The 18,251-nt window shown below is 46.9% G+C and overlaps 1 protein-coding gene across 1 annotated transcript in view; it reads left to right on the forward strand.

Annotated features, from left to right (window-relative positions):
* Positions 1 to 1,059: 1,059 nt before the first annotated feature.
* The window catches only part of LOC123740271 (sperm-associated antigen 1A), a gene marked incomplete at its 5' end in the record, with an annotated part of 33,075 nt that continues 15,883 nt past the window's right edge, over positions 1,060 to 18,251 (forward strand). The window contains 3 exon segments of the mRNA XM_045714119.1: positions 1,060 to 1,497; positions 7,690 to 7,789; positions 16,533 to 16,685. Coding sequence (XP_045570075.1) covers positions 1,060 to 1,497; positions 7,690 to 7,789; positions 16,533 to 16,685 — 691 coding nt within the window.

An 18,251-nucleotide genomic window follows, 5' to 3' on the forward strand; every position in this document is an offset into this window, starting at 1 on the left:
CTGCCATTCCCCCTAGCCCCTGTCTCAGTAATATGACATCATACTGACTATCTGCCATCCCCCCTAGCCCCTGTCTCAGTAACATCACATCCTACTGACTATCTGCCATTCCCCTCTAGCCCCTGTCTTAGTAATATGACATCCTACTGACTATCTGCCATTCCCCCCTAGCCCCTGTCTCAGTAACATCACATCCTACTGACTATCTGCCATTCCCCCCCTAGCCCCTGTCTCAGTAACATCACATCCTACTGACTATCTGCCATTCCCCCCTAGCCCCTGTCTCAGTAACATCACATCCTACTGACTATCTGCCATTCCCCCCTAGCCCCTGTCTCAGTAACATCCCATCCTACTGACTATCTGCCATTCCCCCCCTAGCCCCCTGTCTCAGTAACATCACATCCTACTGACTATCTGCCATTCCCCCTAGCCCCTGTCTCAGTAACATCACATCCTACTGACTATCTGCCATTCCCCCCCTAGCCCCTGTCTCAGTAACATCACATCCTACTGACTATCTGCCATTCCCCCTAGCCCCTGTCTCAGTAACATCACATCCTACTGACTATCTGCCATTCCCCCCTAGCCCGTCTTAGTAATATGACATTCTTCAGACCAGTGTCTGTGTGTGTGGTTGTTTTCCACCCCTCCCCCTCTCTAACTGCATCACCAACGGCTTGCTGGGCTGCCTGGTAGAGAGAGAGAGAGAGAGAGACAAGAGAGAGAGAGAGAGAGAGAGAGAGACAGAGAGAGAGAGACAGAGAGAGAGAGAGAGACAGAGAGAGAGAGAGAGAGAGAGACAGAGAGAGAGAGAGAGAGAGAGACAGAGAGAGAGAGAGAGAGAGAGAGAGAGAGAGAGAGAGAGACAGGGAGAGAGACAGAGAGAGAGAGAGAGAGAGAGAGAGAGAGAGAGAGAGACAGGGAGAGAGAGAGAGAGAGAGAGAGACAGAGCGTCTTCCTGGAACTCCCTTTCAAACAGCTTTGCATTTACCAACCCCTCCCCCACTGTGATGTAACCGCTGACTGCTTCCTGTGGGTGTGTTCTGTGCTTGGCAGCTTGTCCGGTTGAGCCTAGCGAAGCTGTGGGAGGGGAGAGTGCTGCTGTTGCTCCTGCCGAGAGGGGAGACATGGGAAATGCTCAGAAGAAGCCCCACGGCAGAGGAGGGGAAGGGGGCCCCGGCCCGCATACGGACCACAATTCACACGGAGGCCACTGGAAAAACCGCGGAGGGATTGCGGAGAAGTACAAGGTGAACCAACAGGATCCGACGTCGGACAAAGGTCTGCGGAACGGAGCTCGGGGCTCTGTCAGGAGGGACTCTAAAGGATCCAGTCCGGCTGGGGGAGACGGAAGCAACCTTGACGCCCCTTGTGGGGCCCTACCCCCACCGCTGGCGCGGCTCAAGAACGAAGGAAACCTGTTCTTTAAGAATGGACAGTTTGCAGATGCGCTGGACAAATACTCCCAGGCCATCACGGGTTTCACAGACTCAGGTAGGTTTACAGTATTATGGTGTTGGGTTTGGTTCACAGAGCTTTTACTAATAACTGTCGTTCAGCTAGAGTTGGGATCTATAATAACTTAGCGAGACAAGCTAAACAAATTCCTTATTAGTTTTGTTGTTCATTCTACATTTTCCACGGACATTCCCCCCCAAAAAACAACCTATGTAGGTAATCTAGCAACTAATGCCACAGCTTTAGTATTTTGTTTTTATAAAGGTTAAATCAGTGCGTTAGTTTTTGCCTGATATTGGCAGCTCGTGTTTTCAGTGAGTGGCCACAGCAAACCAAAGGTCAGTACAGTTACCGCAGTAATAAAACTAACCTCTGTAACAGCAATGTTATTCTCATCACATCACATGATAGTGTGACTTGTCGTTACCGGCAGGGTTTAGCCAGTCGGTGTGATGTGATGTCATTACCGGCAGGGTTTAGCCAGTCGGTGTGATGTGATGTCATTACCGGCAGCGTTTAGCCAGTCGGTGTGATGTGATGTCATTACCGGCAGCGTTTAGACAGTCGGTGTGATGTGATGTCATTACCGGCAGCGTTTAGCCAGTCGGTGTGATGTGATGTCATTACCGGCAGCGTTTAGCCAGTCGGTGTGATGTGATGTCATTACCGGCAGCGTTTAGCCAGTCGGTGTGATGTGATGTCATTACCGGCAGCGTTTAGCCAGTCGGCGTGATGTGATGTCATTACCGGCAGCGTTTAGCCAGTCGGGCGTGATGTGATGTCATTACCGGCAGCGTTTAGCTAGTCGGTGTGATGTGATGTCATTACCGGCAGCGTTTAGCCAGTCGGTGTGATGTCATTACCGGCAGCATTTAGCCAGTCGGTGTGAGGTGATGTCATTACCGGCAGCGTTTAGCCAGTCGGCGTGATGTCATTACCGGCAGCATTTAGCCAGTCGGTGTGATGTGATGTCATTACCGGCAGCGTTTAGCCAGTCGGCGTGATGTGATGTCATTACCGGCAGCATTTAGCCAGTCGATGTGATGTGATGTCATTACCGGCAGCATTTAGCCAGTCGATGTTATGTGATGTCATTACCGGCAGCATTTAGCCAGTCGGTGTTGCCAGTTGAGGACTTGTGTGGTGTCTGTTTCTCAAACTAGACACTCTAACGTACTTGTCCTCTTGCTCAGTTGTGCACCGGGGCCTCCCACTCCTCTTTCTATTCTGGTTAGAGCCAGTTTGCGCTGTTCTGTGAAGGGAGTAGTACACAGCGTTGTACGAGATCTTCAGTTTCTTGGCAATTCCTCGCATGGAATAGCCTTCATTTCTCAGAACAAGAATAGACTGACGAGTTTCAGAAGAAAGGTTTTTGTTTCTGGCCATTTTGAGCCTGTAATCGAACCCACAGATGCTGATGCTCCAGATAGTCAACTAGTCTAAAGAAGGCCAGTTTTATTGCTTCTTTAATCAGAACAACAGTTTTCAGCTGTGCTAACATAATTGCAAGAGGGTTTTCTAACGATCAATTAGCCTTTTAAAATGATAAACTTGGATTAGCTAACACAACGATGCCATTGGAACACAGGAGTGATGGTTGCTGATAATGGGCCTCTGTACGCCTATGTGGATATTCCATTAAAAATCTGTCGTTTCCAGCTACAATAGTCATTTACAACATTAACAATGTCTACACTGTATTTCTGATCAATTTGATGTTATTTTAATATACCAAAAAAAAGTGCTTTTCTAAGTGAGCCCAAACTGTTGAGCGGTAGTGTGCACTCCTGATTCATGACAACGTCCAGGTGTAGAGGAGCATAGTGACTCATCACAGTAGTGGTTGGTTGGTTGGTTGGTTATTGGCAGTAGTGGTTGGTTATTGGCAGTAGTGGTTGGTTGGTTATTGGCAGTGTGGTGAGTCTGTTTTAGCTGTCTGGAGTTCAGACATACCCTGGCCAGGCGGGAAGGGCTCAGTTCCTCTCAGGTCACGTGACTTCTGACCGCTCACTGTGAAATTGAACCAGGTGCTGGGTGGCGGCGACTGACTGATTGACTGGCTGACTGACTGATTGACTGGCTGACTGACTGGCTGACTGGCTGGCTGGCTGACTGGCTGACTGACTGACTGACTGGCTGCAGTAGTAAATCTCCTCTGACTGAATAAAGAAACTGCTGCAAGAACCATCCACTATATCTCTCCTCTCTCCTCTCCTTCCCATCAGTCTCTCCTCTCCTTCCCATCAGTCTCTTCTCTCTCCTCTCCATCACTCTCTCCTCTCTCCTCTCCTTCCCATCACTCTCTCCTCTCTCTTCTCCTTCCCAATACTCTCTCCTCTCTCCTCTCCTTCCAATCACTCTATCCTCTCCACTCTCTCCTCTCGTTCCCATCACTCTCTCCTCTCCTTCCCATCACACTCTCCTCTCCATCACTCTCTCCTCCCCATCACTCTCTCCTCTCTCATCTCCTTCCATTTCCATCACTCTCTCCTCTCTTCTCCTTCCCATCACTCTCTCCTCTCTTCTCCTTCCCATCAGTCTCTCCTCTCCTTCACTCTCTCCTCTCTCCTCTCCATCACTCTCTCCTCTCTCCTCTCCATCACTCTCTCCTCTCCCCCTCCATCACTCTCTCCTCTCCTTCCCATCACTCTCCATCACTCTCTCCTCTCCTCTATCCTCTCTCCTCTCCTTCCCATCAGTCTCTCCTCTCTCTCCTCTCCTTCCCATAAGTCTCTTCTCTCCTCTCTCCTTTCCATCACGCTCTCCTCTCCTCTCCTTTCCATCACTCTCTCTACTCTCCTCTCCTTCCCTCACTCTCTCCCTATCTCCTCTCCTTCCATCTCTCTCTCCTTCCCATCACTCTCTCCTCTCCTCTCTCTTTAGCACTCTCTCCTCTCCTTCCCATCACTCCTTTCCTCTATTTCTTCCTAGGCTTCTGGCCTTTCTAGGGAGTTTTTCCTAGCCACCCCTCAGAGCCTGGTTCCTCTCTAGGTTTCTTCCTAGGGTTCTGGCCTTTCTAGGGAGTTTTTCCTAGCCACCCCTCATAGCCTGGTTCCTCTCTAGGTTTCTTCCTAGGTTCTGGCCTTTCTAGGGAGTTTTTCCTAGCCACCCCTCAGAGCCTGGTTCCTCTCTAGGTTTCTTCCTAGGGTTCTGGCCTTTCTAGGGAGTTTTTCCTAGCCACCCCTCAGAGCCTGGTTCCTCTCTAGGTTTCTTCCTAGGTTCTGGCCTTTCTAGAGAGTTTTTCCTAGCCACCGTGCTTCTACACCTGCATTGCTTGCTGTTTGGGGTTTTAGGCTGGGTTTCTGTACAGCTCTTTGTGACATGGGCTGATGTAAAAAAAGGCTTTATAAATAAATCTCTCCTCTCCATCAATCTGTTCTCTCCTCGTTCCTCTCCACCACTATCACCACTAGTCTACTGTGAAAGTGACTGAACATCATGTGATACACTGAAGCCTTTCACAGTTACTGCTGTCATACACAGTATAATGCAGGGTTATTCATGCTATTTGGTGTCATGAGGTGGTCTGCCTGCCTGCCTGCCTGCCTGTCTGTCTGTCTGACCGCCTGCCTGCCTGTCTGCCTGACTGCCTGCCTGCCTGCCTGCCTGTCTGTCTGTCTGACCGCCTGCCTGCCTGTCTACCTGCCTGCCTGTCTGCCTGACTGCCTGCCTGCCTGTCTGTCTACCTGCCTGCCTGTCTGTCTACCTGCCTGCCTGACCGCCTGCTTGTCTGACTGCCTGCCTACCTGTTTGTCTGCCTGTCTACCTGCCTGCCTGACCGCCTGCTTGTCTGACTGCCTGCCTACCTGTTTGTCTGCCTGCCTACCTGTCTGCCTGCCTGCCTACCTGTCTGCCTACCTGTCTGCCTGCCTGCCTACCTGTCTGTCTACCTGCCTGCCTGTCTGTCTACCTACCTGTCTGCCTGCCTGCCTACCTGTCTGCCTGCCTGCCTGCCTACCTGTCTGCCTACCTACCTGTCTGTCTGCCTACCAAGCCCCTCCTATGTGATCTCTCTCTCTCTGTCTGTCTTTAGTGACGCTGACTAAATGAAAGGGTGATGATGTCACTTGGGAGTCACATGCCTTTACCCCCCTTACCACACACAGGAAGTTCCTTCTAGGAGGAGAGGAGGGCGGCCCTGGCTTACGCTCTGCAGGGAGAAATGTGTCACAGGCAGTGGCAACTGAAGCGTCTCCGATGTGTCCAGACCGGCTTTTCCACCAGCCGTAGTCGTAGCGGGCCAAAGACTAGAAGTGCCATAGTCATTAAGATACAACGTTCCACTTCCTGTAAAGCATTTGGTTGACTTCCTCTAAAGCATTTGGTCCAATCAGGTTAGGAATGTAGTGTATGATCCCAGTACAGTCCTCTGGAAGTCACTTTATGACAGTGTATTCCTAACATCTGATCCCAGTACAGTCCTCTGGAAGTCACATTATAACAGTGTATTCCTAACATCTGATCCCAGTACAGTCCTCTGGAAGTCACATTATAACAGTGTATTCCTAACATCTGATCCCAGTACAGTCCTCTGGAAGTCACTTTATGACAGTGTATTCCTAACATCTGATCCCAGTACAGGCCTCTGGAAGTCACATTATAACAGTGTATTCCTAACATCTGATCCCAGTACAGTCCTCTGGAAGTCAGTCACATTATAACAGTGTATTCCTAACATCTGATCCCAGTACAGTCCTCTGGAAGTCACATTATAACAGTGTATTCCTAACATCTGATCCCAGTACAGTCCTCTGGAAGTCACATTATAACAGTGTATTCCTAACATCTGATCCCAGTACAGTCCTCTGGAAGTCACATTATAACAGTGTATTCCTAACATCTGATCCCAGTACAGTCCTCTGGAAGTCACATTATAACAGTGTATTCCTAACGTCTGATCCCAGTACAGGCCTCTGGAAGTCACATTATAACAGTGTATTCCTAACATCTGATCCCAGTACAGTCCTCTGGAAGTCACATTATAACAGTGTATTCCTAACATCTGATCCCAGTACAGTCCTCTGGAAGTCAGTCACATTATAACAGTGTATTCCTAACATCTGATCCCAGTACAGTCCTCTGAGCCCAGTCAGTCTCACACCCACAACCAAGGGGCACATTCAACTACTACTTTCATACTGTGGTACATTAAAAAACCCAAAAAATACTTCCCTCATTATTCTCACCTCAGAACTTTATCAATGATTCATACTAGCTGTCACGGGGGGGGTCGTGAAATGGACACCGAGACGCAGTGTGGATAGTGCCAAAAAAACGACCAACAACAGTCCCGTCAGGTACTTTAGACTGGGAACGGAAAACAACTACCCACAATCCCCAAAGGAAAAACAGGCTGCCTAAGTATGGTTTCCAATCAGAGACAACGAAAGACACCTGCCTCTGATTGGAAACCATACTCGGCCGAAACATGAAAACCAACACATAGAAATAGATAACTAGAACAAACCCACATAGAAACAGAAACCCCAAAATACCCCCCCCGCCACGCCCTGACCATTCTACTACGGCAAATGACCTCTTTCACTGGTCGGGACGTGACAGTAGCAAGCAGCAGGAGGCTCTGCATCGACAGCCCACTCAGACTGACCACTACAGCCCCACGATGGAGGACCTGGGTAATAATGTCCTGAGGACCTGGGTAATAATGTCTCTGTGTCTGGTCCATAGGAATGGACAGTCCTGAGGACCTGGGTAATAATGTCTCTGTGTCTGGTTGATAGGAATGGACAGTCCTGAGGACCTGGGTAATAATGTCTCTGTGTCTGGTTGATAGGAATGGACAGTCCTGAGGACCTGGGTAATAATGTCCTGAGGACCTGGGTAATAATGTCTCTGTGTCTGGTCCATAGGAATGGACAGTCCTGAGGACCTGGGTAATAATGTATCTGTTCCATAGGAATGGACAGTCCTGAGGACCTGGGTAATAATGTCTCTGTGTCTGGTCGATAGGAATGGACAGTCCTGAGGACCTGGGTAATAATGTCTCTGTGTCTGGTCGATAGGAATGGACAGTCCTGAGGACCTGGGTAATAATGTCTCTGTGTCTGGTTGATAGGAATGGACAGTCCTGAGGACCTGGGTAATAATGTCTCTGTGTCTGGTTGATAGGAATGGACAGTCCTGAGGACCTGGGTAATAATGTCCTGAGGACCTGGGTAATAATGTCCTGAGGACCTGGGTAATAATGTCTCTGTGTCTGGTTGATAGGAATGGACAGTCCTGAGGACCTGGGTGTGCTCTACTCTAACAGAGCGGCCTGCTACCTGAAAGATGGAAACAGCTCTGAGTGTATACAGGACTGCACCAGGTGAGACCCTCCCTCTACAACTCTACCTGCATTATTATAGACGTTATTATAGACATTATTATAGACATTATTATAGATATTATTATAGACATTATTATAGACATTATTTACATTATTATAGACATTATTATTTACATTATTATAGATATTATTATAGACATTATTATAGATATTATTATATACGTTATTATAGACATTATTATTTACATTATTATAGACATTATTATAGACATTATTACATACATTATTATAGATATTATTATAGACATTATTACATACATTATTATAGATATTATTATAGACATTATTATTTACATTATTATAGATATTATTATAGACATTATTATAGACATTATTATAGACATTATTATTTACATTATTATTTACATTATTATAGACATTATTATTTACATTATTATATACATTATTATAGACATTATTATTTACATTATTATATACATTATTATAGACATTATTATTTACATTATTATATACATTATTATATACATTATTATAGACATTATTATTTACATTATTATTTACATTATTATAGACATTATTATTTACATTATTATATACATTATTATAGACATTATTATTTACATTATTATTTACATTATTATATACATTATTATTTACATTATTATTTACATTATTATTTACATTATTATATACATTATTATTATTTACATTATTATAGATATTATTATTTACATCAAGTTTGATTTAATAGTCAAGAGAACAGTAAAGCACAACCAACAACTTCCAGAACAGTCCTCCTTAGTCTCTGTCCCAAATGGTAGTCTATTCCCTATATAGTGCCCTACTGCAGACCACAGGGACCAGTCTATTCCCTATATAGTGCCCTACTGCAGACCACAGGGACCAGTCTATTCCCTATATAGTGCACTACTGCAGACCACAGGGACCAGTCTATTCCCTATATAGTGCCCTACTGCAGACCACAGGGACCAGTCTATTCCCTATATAGTGCCCTACTGCAGACCACAGGGACCAGTCTATTCCCTATATAGTGCACTACTGCAGACCACAGGGACCAGTCTATTCCCTATATAGTGCCCTACTGCAGACCACAGGGACCAGTCTATTCCCTATATAGTGCACTACTGCAGACCACAGGGACCAGTCTATTCCCTATATAGTGCCCTACTGCAGACCACAGGGACCAGTCTATTCCCTATATAGTGCACTACTGCAGACCACAGGGACCAGTCTATTCCCTATATAGTGCCCTACTGCAGACCACAGGGACCAGTCTATTCCCTATATAGTGCACTACTGCAGACCACAGGGACCAGTCTATTCCCTATATAGTGCCCTACTGCAGACCACAGGGACCAGTCTATTCCCTATATAGTGCACTACTGCAGACCACAGGGACCAGTCTATTCCCTATATAGTGCACTACTGCAGACCACAGGGACCAGTCTATTCCCTATATAGTGCACTACTGCAGACCACAGGGACCAGTCTATTCCCTATATAGTGCACTACTGCAGACCACAGGGACCAGTCTATTCCCTATATAGTGCACTACTGCAGACCACAGGGACCAGTCTATTCCCTATATAGTGCACTACTGCAGACCACAGGGACCAGTCTATTCCCTATATAGTGCACTACTGCAGACCACAGGGACCAGTCTATTCCCTATATAGTGCACTACTGCAGACCACAGGGACCAGTCTATTCCTATATAGTGCCCTACTGCAGACCACAGGGACCAGTCTATTCCGTATATAGTGCCCTACTGCAGACCACAGGGACCAGTCTATTCCCTATATAGTGCCCTACTGCAGACCACAGGGACCAGTCTATTCCCTATATAGTGCCCTACTGCAGACCACAGGGACCAGTCTATTCCCTATATAGTGCCCTACTGCAGACCACAGGGACCAGTCTATTCCCTATATAGTGCACTACTGCAGACCACAGGGACCAGTCTATTCCCTATATAGTGCCCTACTGCAGACCACAGGGACCAGTCTATTCCCTATATAGTGCACTACTGCAGACCACAGGGACCAGTCTATTCCCTATATAGTGCACTACTGCAGACCACAGGGACCAGTCTATTCCCTATATAGTGCCCTACTGCAGACCACAGGGACCAGTCTATTCCCTATATAGTGCCCTACTGCAGACCACAGGGACCAGTCTATTCCCTATATAGTGCCCTACTGCAGACCACAGGGACCAGTCTATTCCCTATATAGTGCCCTACTGCAGACCACAGGGACCAGTCTATTCCCTATATAGTGCCCTACTGCAGACCACAGGGACCAGTCTATTCCCTATATAGTGCCCTACTGCAGACCACAGGGACCAGTCTATTCCCTATATAGTGCCCTACTGCAGACCACAGGGACCAGTCTATTCCCTATATAGTGCCCTACTGCAGACCACAGGGACCAGTCTATTCCCTATATAGTGCCCTACTGCAGACCACAGGGACCAGTCTATTCCCTGCCTTTCTAAGGTCTTCGAAATTCAAGTTAACAAACAGATCACCGACCATTCCGAATCCCACCGTACCTTCTCCGCTATGCAATCTGGTTTCCGAGCTGGTCATGGGTCCACCTCAGCCACGCTCAAGGTCCTAAACGATATATTTATTTCACCTTTATTTAACCAGGTAGGCTAGTTGAGAACAAGTCCTTTATTTAACCAGGTAGGCTAGTTGAGAACAAGTTCTCATTTACAACTGCGACCTGGCCAAGATAAAGCAAAGCAGTTCGACACATACAACAACACAGAGTTACACATGGAGTAAAACAAGCGTACAATCAATAATACAGTAGGAAAATCTATATACAGCGTGTGCAAATGAGGTAGGATAAGGGAGGTAAGGCAATAAATAGGCCATGGTGGCGAAGTAATTACAGTATAGCAATTAAACACTGGAATGGTAGGGGGTGCAGAAGATGAATGTGCAAGTAGAGATACTGGGGTGCAAAGGAGCAAGATAAATAAATAAATACAGTATGGGGAAGAGGTAGATTGGATGGGCTATTTACAGATGGGCTATGTACAGGTGCAGTGATCTGTGAGCTGCTCTGACAGCTGATGCTTAAAGCTAGTGAGGGAGATATGAGTCTCCAGCTTCAGTGATTTGTGTAGTTCGTTCCAGTCATTGGCAGCAGAGAACTGGAAGGAGTGACGACCAAAGGAGGAGTTGGCTTTAGGGGTGACCAGTGAGATATACCTGCTGGAGCGCGTGCTACAGGTGGGTGCTGCTATGGTGACCAGTGAGCTGAGATAAGGCGGGGGCTTTACCTAGCAGAGACTTGTAGATGACCTGGAGCCAGTGGGTTTGGCGACGAGTATGAAGCGAGGGCCAGCCAACGAGAGCGTACAGGTCGCAGTGGTGGGTAGTATATGGGGCTTTGGTGACAAAACCGATGGCACTGTGATAGACTACATCCAGTTTGCTGAGTAGAGTGTTGGAGGCTATTTTGTAAATGACATCGCCGAAGTCGAGGATCGGTAGGATGGTCAGTTTTACGAGGGTATGAGGAGGCTTGGTTGGTCTGGTTGAAGTTCTGAGGAGGCTTGGTTGGTCTGGTTGAAGTTCTGAGGAGGTTTGGTTGAAGTTCTGAGGAGACATCACCATAGAGGAGGCTTGGTTGGTCTGGTTGAAGTTCTGAGGAGACATCACCATAGAGGAGGCTTGGTTGGCCTGGTTGAAGTTCTGAGGAGACATCACCATAGAGGAGGCTTGGTTGGCCTGGTTGAAGTTCTGAGGAGGCTTGGTTGGTCTGGTTGAAGTTCTGAGGAGACATCACCATAGAGGAGGCTTGGTTGGCCTGGTTGAAGTTCTGAGGAGACAACACCATAGAGGAGGCTTGGTTGGTCTGGTTGAAGTTCTGAGGAGACAACACCATAGAGGAGGCTTGGTTGGCCTGGTTGAAGTTCTGAGGAGACAACACCATAGAGGAGGCTTGGTTGGTCTGGTTGAAGTTCTGAGGAGACATCACCATAGAGGAGGCTTGGTTGGCCTGGTTGAAGTTCTGGTGCATGGGTAAAATCACTGGGGAAGCCAAGCCAGGAAAATAAAATCCATATTACAACATATGAGTTGTGATAATTGCGTTGTTTGCTCTATAACCTGTTAGTTCATATGCCTTGACATCATGACAGATCAGGCCTAAGGCCCGAGACAATAATAATACGTTCAACCACACCTTTATTTCATCGCGAAACCTGAGTGTAATACATCTGATTTGGTGTGTGTGTGTGTGTGTGTGTGTGTGTGTGTGTGTGTGTGTGTGTGTGTGTGTGTGGTGTGGTGTGGTGTGTGTGTGTGTGTGTGTGTGTGTGTGTGTGTGTGTGTGTGTGTGTGTGTGTGTGTGTGTGTGTGTGTGTGTGTGTGTGTGTGTGTGTGTGTGTGTGTGTGTGTGGGGTGTGTGTGTGTGTGTGTGTATGCGTGTGTGTGTGTGTGTGTGTGTGTGTGTGGTGTGTGTGTCGTGTGTGTGTGGTGTGTGTGTCGTGTGTGTGTGTGTGTGTGTGTGTGTGGTGGTGGTGTGTGCGTGCGTGTGTGTGCGTGCGTGCGCGTGTGCGCGTTCGTTGAAGTAGAAAATAAAACATATTGACTCACCCTACTTGTATAGAAACTCCAATTCCCTCTTCCTCTCTTTCATGTTGACGAAACGTCTATGACTCTCATACAGTAAACGCTTTTATTTTTGTTGTTGTCCGAGGCTAACCTGGATAAAATGATTACTCACTAGCATAAGTTCCATTCGTGGGCATCGTTAGCTAGTTAGCATTAGCCTTCTACATCTAGTTACATATTGAACTAACATCCTCTCAGGCCGGGGACACAACAATGTATGAATTAATGGTTGGATCAGAATCGCCGTTATAATCATTGGTCAGTACAGAGAATTAAGTAAAACCACAAGTCCAAATCCCCATCTCCATCCCAGGCTAATTTAGGAAAGGGACCATTTTAGCTAGCTGGCCACCAGAGGACAACAACACAACGAGATGCAACAATCCAAGTTATTTTATTGAACCTTTATTTAACCAAGGCGTGTCAGTTAAGAACAAATTCTTATTTTACAATGACGGTCTACCGGGGAACAGTGGGGTTAAACTGCCTTGTTCAGGGGGCAGAACGACAGAACGACAGACCTTGTCAGCTCGGGGTTTCGATCCAGTAACCATTTCCCAACGCTCTAACCACTAGGCTACCTGCCGCCCCAAATCGATGACGTATTTCTCTGTGATAGGAGTGAAGCCAAATCTAAACTGGCTTCTTTTGACACTTTTTTTTTTTTGGGGTGCGCCAGGACCATTCACAGTTGAGCTCACTCAGTTTAGCTCAACGCTGATTGGCTATTATTATTATATATATATATATATATATATATATATATATATATATATATATATATATATATATATATATATATTAATTTTTTACAAGGGTGGTGAAATGCTCGCTGGCTTCACTTGTATTCAATGCTACGGGCGGCAGCAATGTGATACTGCATCAGATAGATGGCCTACACATACAGAGGGGGCGCTGTTTCGCTCGCTCGGATACTTTCTGTGGTGAGATACATTCAGCCTCTTGCGAATTGAAGGAAAGTTATGAAAACACAGAGACGAAAAATATATATATATATATTTTTTTTTTATCGGTACATTTTTGGGGGAAGCCAAAACTTCAGGCTTGATCCCTTCCTGTCCTCAGTCTCATGCTACATGCGCTAGGTAGCTAGGTACTGTACTGTAGGTATATACAGGGCCAGGCTTGATCCCTTCCTGTCCTCAGTCTCATGCTACATGCGCTAGGTAGCTAGGTACTGTACTGTAGGTATATACAGGGCCAGGCTTGATCCCTTCCTGTCCTCAGTCTCATGCTACATGCTCTAGGTAGCTAGGTACTGTACTGTAGGTATATATAGAGCCAGGCTTGATCCCTTCCTGTCCTCAGTCTCATGCTACATGCTCTAGGTAGCTAGGTACTGTACTGTAGGTATATACAGAGCCAGGCTTGATCCGTTCCTGTCCTCAGTCTCATGCTACATGCTCTAGGTAGCTAGGTAGCTAGGTACTGTACTGTAGGTATATACAGGGCCAGGCTTGATCCCTTCCTGTCCTCAGTCTCATGCTACATGCGCTAGGTAGCTAGGTACTGTACTGTAGGTATATACAGGGCCAGGCTTGATCCCTTCCTGTCCTCAGTCTCATGCTACATGCGCTAGGTAGCTAGGTACTGTACTGTAGGTATATACAGAGCCAGGCTTGATCCCTTCCTGTCCTCAGTCTCATGCTACATGCGCTAGGTAGCTAGGTACTGTACTGTAGGTATATACAGGGCCAGGCTTGATCCCTTCCTGTCCTCAGTCTCATGCTACATGCGCTAGGTAGCTAGGTACTGTACTGTAGGTATATACAGGGCCAGGCTTGATCCCTTCCCGTCCTCAGTCTCATGCTACATGCGCTAGGTAGCTAGGTACTGTACTGTAGGTATATACAGGGCCAGGCTTGATCCCTTCCTGTCCTCAGTCTCATGCTAGGTAGCTAGGTAGCTAGGTACTGTACTGTAGGTATATACAGAGCCAGGCTTGATCCCTTCCTGTCCTCAGTCTCATGCTACATGCGCTAGGTAGCTAGGTACTGTACTGTAGGTATATGCAGGGCCAGGCTTGATCCCTTCCTGTCCTCAGTCTCATGCTACATGCGCTAGGTAGCTAGGTACTGTACTGTAGGTATATACAGGGCCAGGCTTGATCCCTTCCTGTCCTCAGTCTCATGCTACATGCGCTAGGTAGCTAGGTAGCTAGGTACTGTACTGTAGGTATATACAGGGCCAGGCTTGATCCCTTCCTGTCCTCAGTCTCATGCTACATGCGCTAGGTAGCTAGGTACTGTACTGTAGGTATATACAGGGCCAGGCTTGATCCCTTCCTGTCCTCAGTCTCATGCTACATGCGCTAGGTAGCTAGGTACTGTACTGTAGGTATATACAGGGCCAGGCTTGATCCCTTCCTGTCCTCAGTCTCATGTTACATGCGCTAGGTAGCTAGGTACTGTACTGTAGGTATATACAGGGCCAGGCTTGATCCCTTCCTGTCCTCAGTCTCATGCTAGGTAGCTAGGTAGCTAGGTACTGTACTGTAGGTATATACAGGGCCAGGCTTGATCCCTTCCTGTCCTCAGTCTCATGCTAGGTAGCTAGGTACTGTACTGTAGGTATATACAGAGCCAGGCTTGATCCCTTCCTGTCCTCAGTCTCATGCTACATGCGCTAGGTAGCTAGGTACTGTACTGTAGGTATATGCAGGGCCAGGCTTGATCCCTTCCTGTCCTCAGTCTCATGCTACATGCGCTAGGTAGCTAGGTACTGTACTGTAGGTGTATACAGGGCCAGGCTTGATCCCTTCCTGTCCTCAGTCTCATGCTACATGCGCTAGGTAGCTAGGTACTGTACTGTAGGTATATACAGGGCCAGGCTTGATCCCTTCCTGTCCTCAGTCTCATGCTAGGTAGCTAGGTAGCTAGGTAGCTAGGTACTGTACTGTAGGTATATACAGAGCCAGGCTTGATCCCTTCCTGTCCTCAGTCTCATGCTAGGTAGCTAGGTAGCTAGGTACTGTACTGTAGGTATATACAGAGCCAGGCTTGATCCCTTCCTGTCCTCAGTCTCATGCTACATGCGCTAGGTAGCTAGGTACTGTACTGTAGGTATATACAGAGCCAGGCTTGATCCCTTCCTGTCCTCAGTCTCATGCTACATGCGCTAGGTAGCTAGGTACTGTACTGTAGGTATATACAGGGCCAGGCTTGATCCCTTCCTGTCCTCAGTCTCATGCTACATGCGCTAGGTAGCTAGGTAGCTAGGTACTGTACTGTAGGTATATACAGGGCCAGGCTTGATCCCTTCCTGTCCTCAGTCTCATGCTACATGCGCTAGGTAGCTAGGTACTGTACTGTAGGTATATACAGGGCCAGGCTTGATCCCTTCCTGTCCTCAGTCTCATGCTACATGCTCTAGGTAGCTAGGTTCTGTACTGTAGGTATATGCAGGGCCAGGCTCGATCCCTTCCTGTCCTCAGTCTCATGCTAGGTAGCTAGGTACTGTACTGTAGGTATATACAGGGCCAGGCTTGATCCCTTCCTGTCCTCAGCCTCATGCTAGGTAGCTAGGTACTGTACTGTAGGTATATGCAGGGCCAGGCTTGATCCCTTCCTGTCCTCAGTCTCATGCTACATGCGCTAGGTAGCTAGGTACTGTACTGTAGGTATATGCAGGGCCAGGCTTGATCCCTTCCTGTCCTCAGTCTCATGCTACATGCGCTAGGTAGCTAGGTACTGTACTGTAGGTATATACAGGGCCAGGCTTGATCCCTTCCTGTCCTCAGTCTCATGCTACATGCGCTAGGTAGCTAGGTACTGTACTGTAGGAATATACAGGGCCAGGCTTGATCCCTTCCTGTCCTCAGTCTCATGCTACATGCGCTAGGTAGCTAGGTACTGTACTGTAGGTATATACAGGGCCAGGCTTGATCCCTTCCTGTCCTCAGTCTCATGCTACATGCGCTAGGTAGCTAGGTACTGTACTGTAGGTATATACAGGGCCAGGCTTGATCCCTTCCTGTCCTCAGTCTCATGCTACATGCGCTAGGTAGCTAGGTACTGTACTGTAGGTATATACAGGGCCAGGCTTGATCCCTTCCTGTCCTCAGTCTCATTCTATTTAAACCGGCAGGTCCTTGGAGCTGCAGCCCTTCTCCCTGAAGCCCCTCCTACGCAGAGCCATGGCTTATGAGACTATGGAGCGGTACCGACAGGCCTACGTGGATTACAAGACCGTGCTACAGATAGATATCAGTGTGCAGGCTGCACACGACAGTGTTAACAGGTAAACTACTCCACCCTCACCTTTACCCTCATTAGACAGTGTTAACAGGTAAACTACCCCACCCTCATTAGACAGTGTTAACAGGTAAACTACCCCACCCTCACCTTTACCCTCATTAGACAGTGTTAACAGGTAAACTACTCCACCCTCACCTTTACCCTCATTAGACAGTGTTAACAGGTAAACTACTCCACCCTCACCTTTACCCTCATTAGACAGTGTTAACAGGTAAACTACTCCACCCTCATTAGACAGTGTTAACAGGTAAACTACTCCACCCTCACCTTTACCCTCATTAGACAGTGTTAACAGGTAAACTACTCCACCCTCATTAGACAGTGTTAACAGGTAAACTACTCCACCCTCATTAGACAGTGTTAACAGGTAAACTACTCCACCCTCACTTTACCCTCATTAGACAGTGTTAACAGGTAAACTACTCCACCCTCATTAGACAGTGTTAACAGGTAAACTACCCCACCCTCATTAGACAGTGTTAACAGGTAAACTACTCCACCCTCATTAGACAGTGTTAACAGGTAAACTACTCCACCCCCATTAGACAGTGTTAACAGGTAAACTACCCCACCCTCATTAGACAGTGTTAACAGGTAAACTACTCCACCCCATACCCTCATTAGACAGTGTTAACAGGTAAACTACTCCACCCTCATTAGACAGTGTTAACAGGTAAACTACCCCACCCTCACCTTTACCCTCATTAGACAGTGTTAACAGGTAAACTACCCCACCCTCATTAGACAGTGTTAACAGGTAAACTACTCCACCCTCACCTTTACCCTCATTAGACAGTGTTAACAGGTAAACTACCCCACCCTCATTAGACAGTGTTAACAGGTAAACTACTCCACCCTCACCTTTACCCTCATTAGACAGTGTTAACAGGTAAACTACTCCACCCTCATTAGACAGTGTTAACAGGTAAACTACTCCACCCTCATTAGACAGTGTTAACAGGTAAACTACCCCACCCTCACCTTTACCCCCATTAGACAGTGATAACAGGTAAACTACTCCACCCCCATTAGACAGTGTTAACAGGTAAACTACTCCACCCTCATTAGACAGTGTTAACAGGTAAACTACTCCACCCTCATTAGACAGTGTTAACAGGTAAACTACTCCACCCTCATTAGACAGTGTTAACAGGTAAACTACTCCACCCTCATTAGACAGTGTTAACAGGTAAACTACTCCACCCTCATTAGACAGTGTTAACAGGTAAACTACTCCACCCTCATTAGACAGTGTTAACAGGTAAACTACTCCACCCTCATTAGACAGTGTTAACAGGTAAACTACTCCACCCTCATTAGACAGTGTTAACAGGTAAACTACTCCACCCTCAGACAGTGTTAACAGGTAAACTACTCCACCCTCATTAGACAGTGTTAACAGGTAAACTACTCCACCCTCATTAGACAGTGTTAACAGGTAAACTACCCCACCCTCATTAGACAGTGTTAACAGGTAAACTACTCCACCCTCATTAGACAGTGTTAACAGGTAAACTACTCCACCCTCATTAGACAGTGTTAACAGGTA

The sequence above is a fragment of the Salmo salar genome, unplaced genomic scaffold (assembly GCF_905237065.1).
Source record: "Salmo salar unplaced genomic scaffold, Ssal_v3.1, whole genome shotgun sequence".
NCBI lineage: Eukaryota > Metazoa > Chordata > Actinopteri > Salmoniformes > Salmonidae > Salmo > Salmo salar.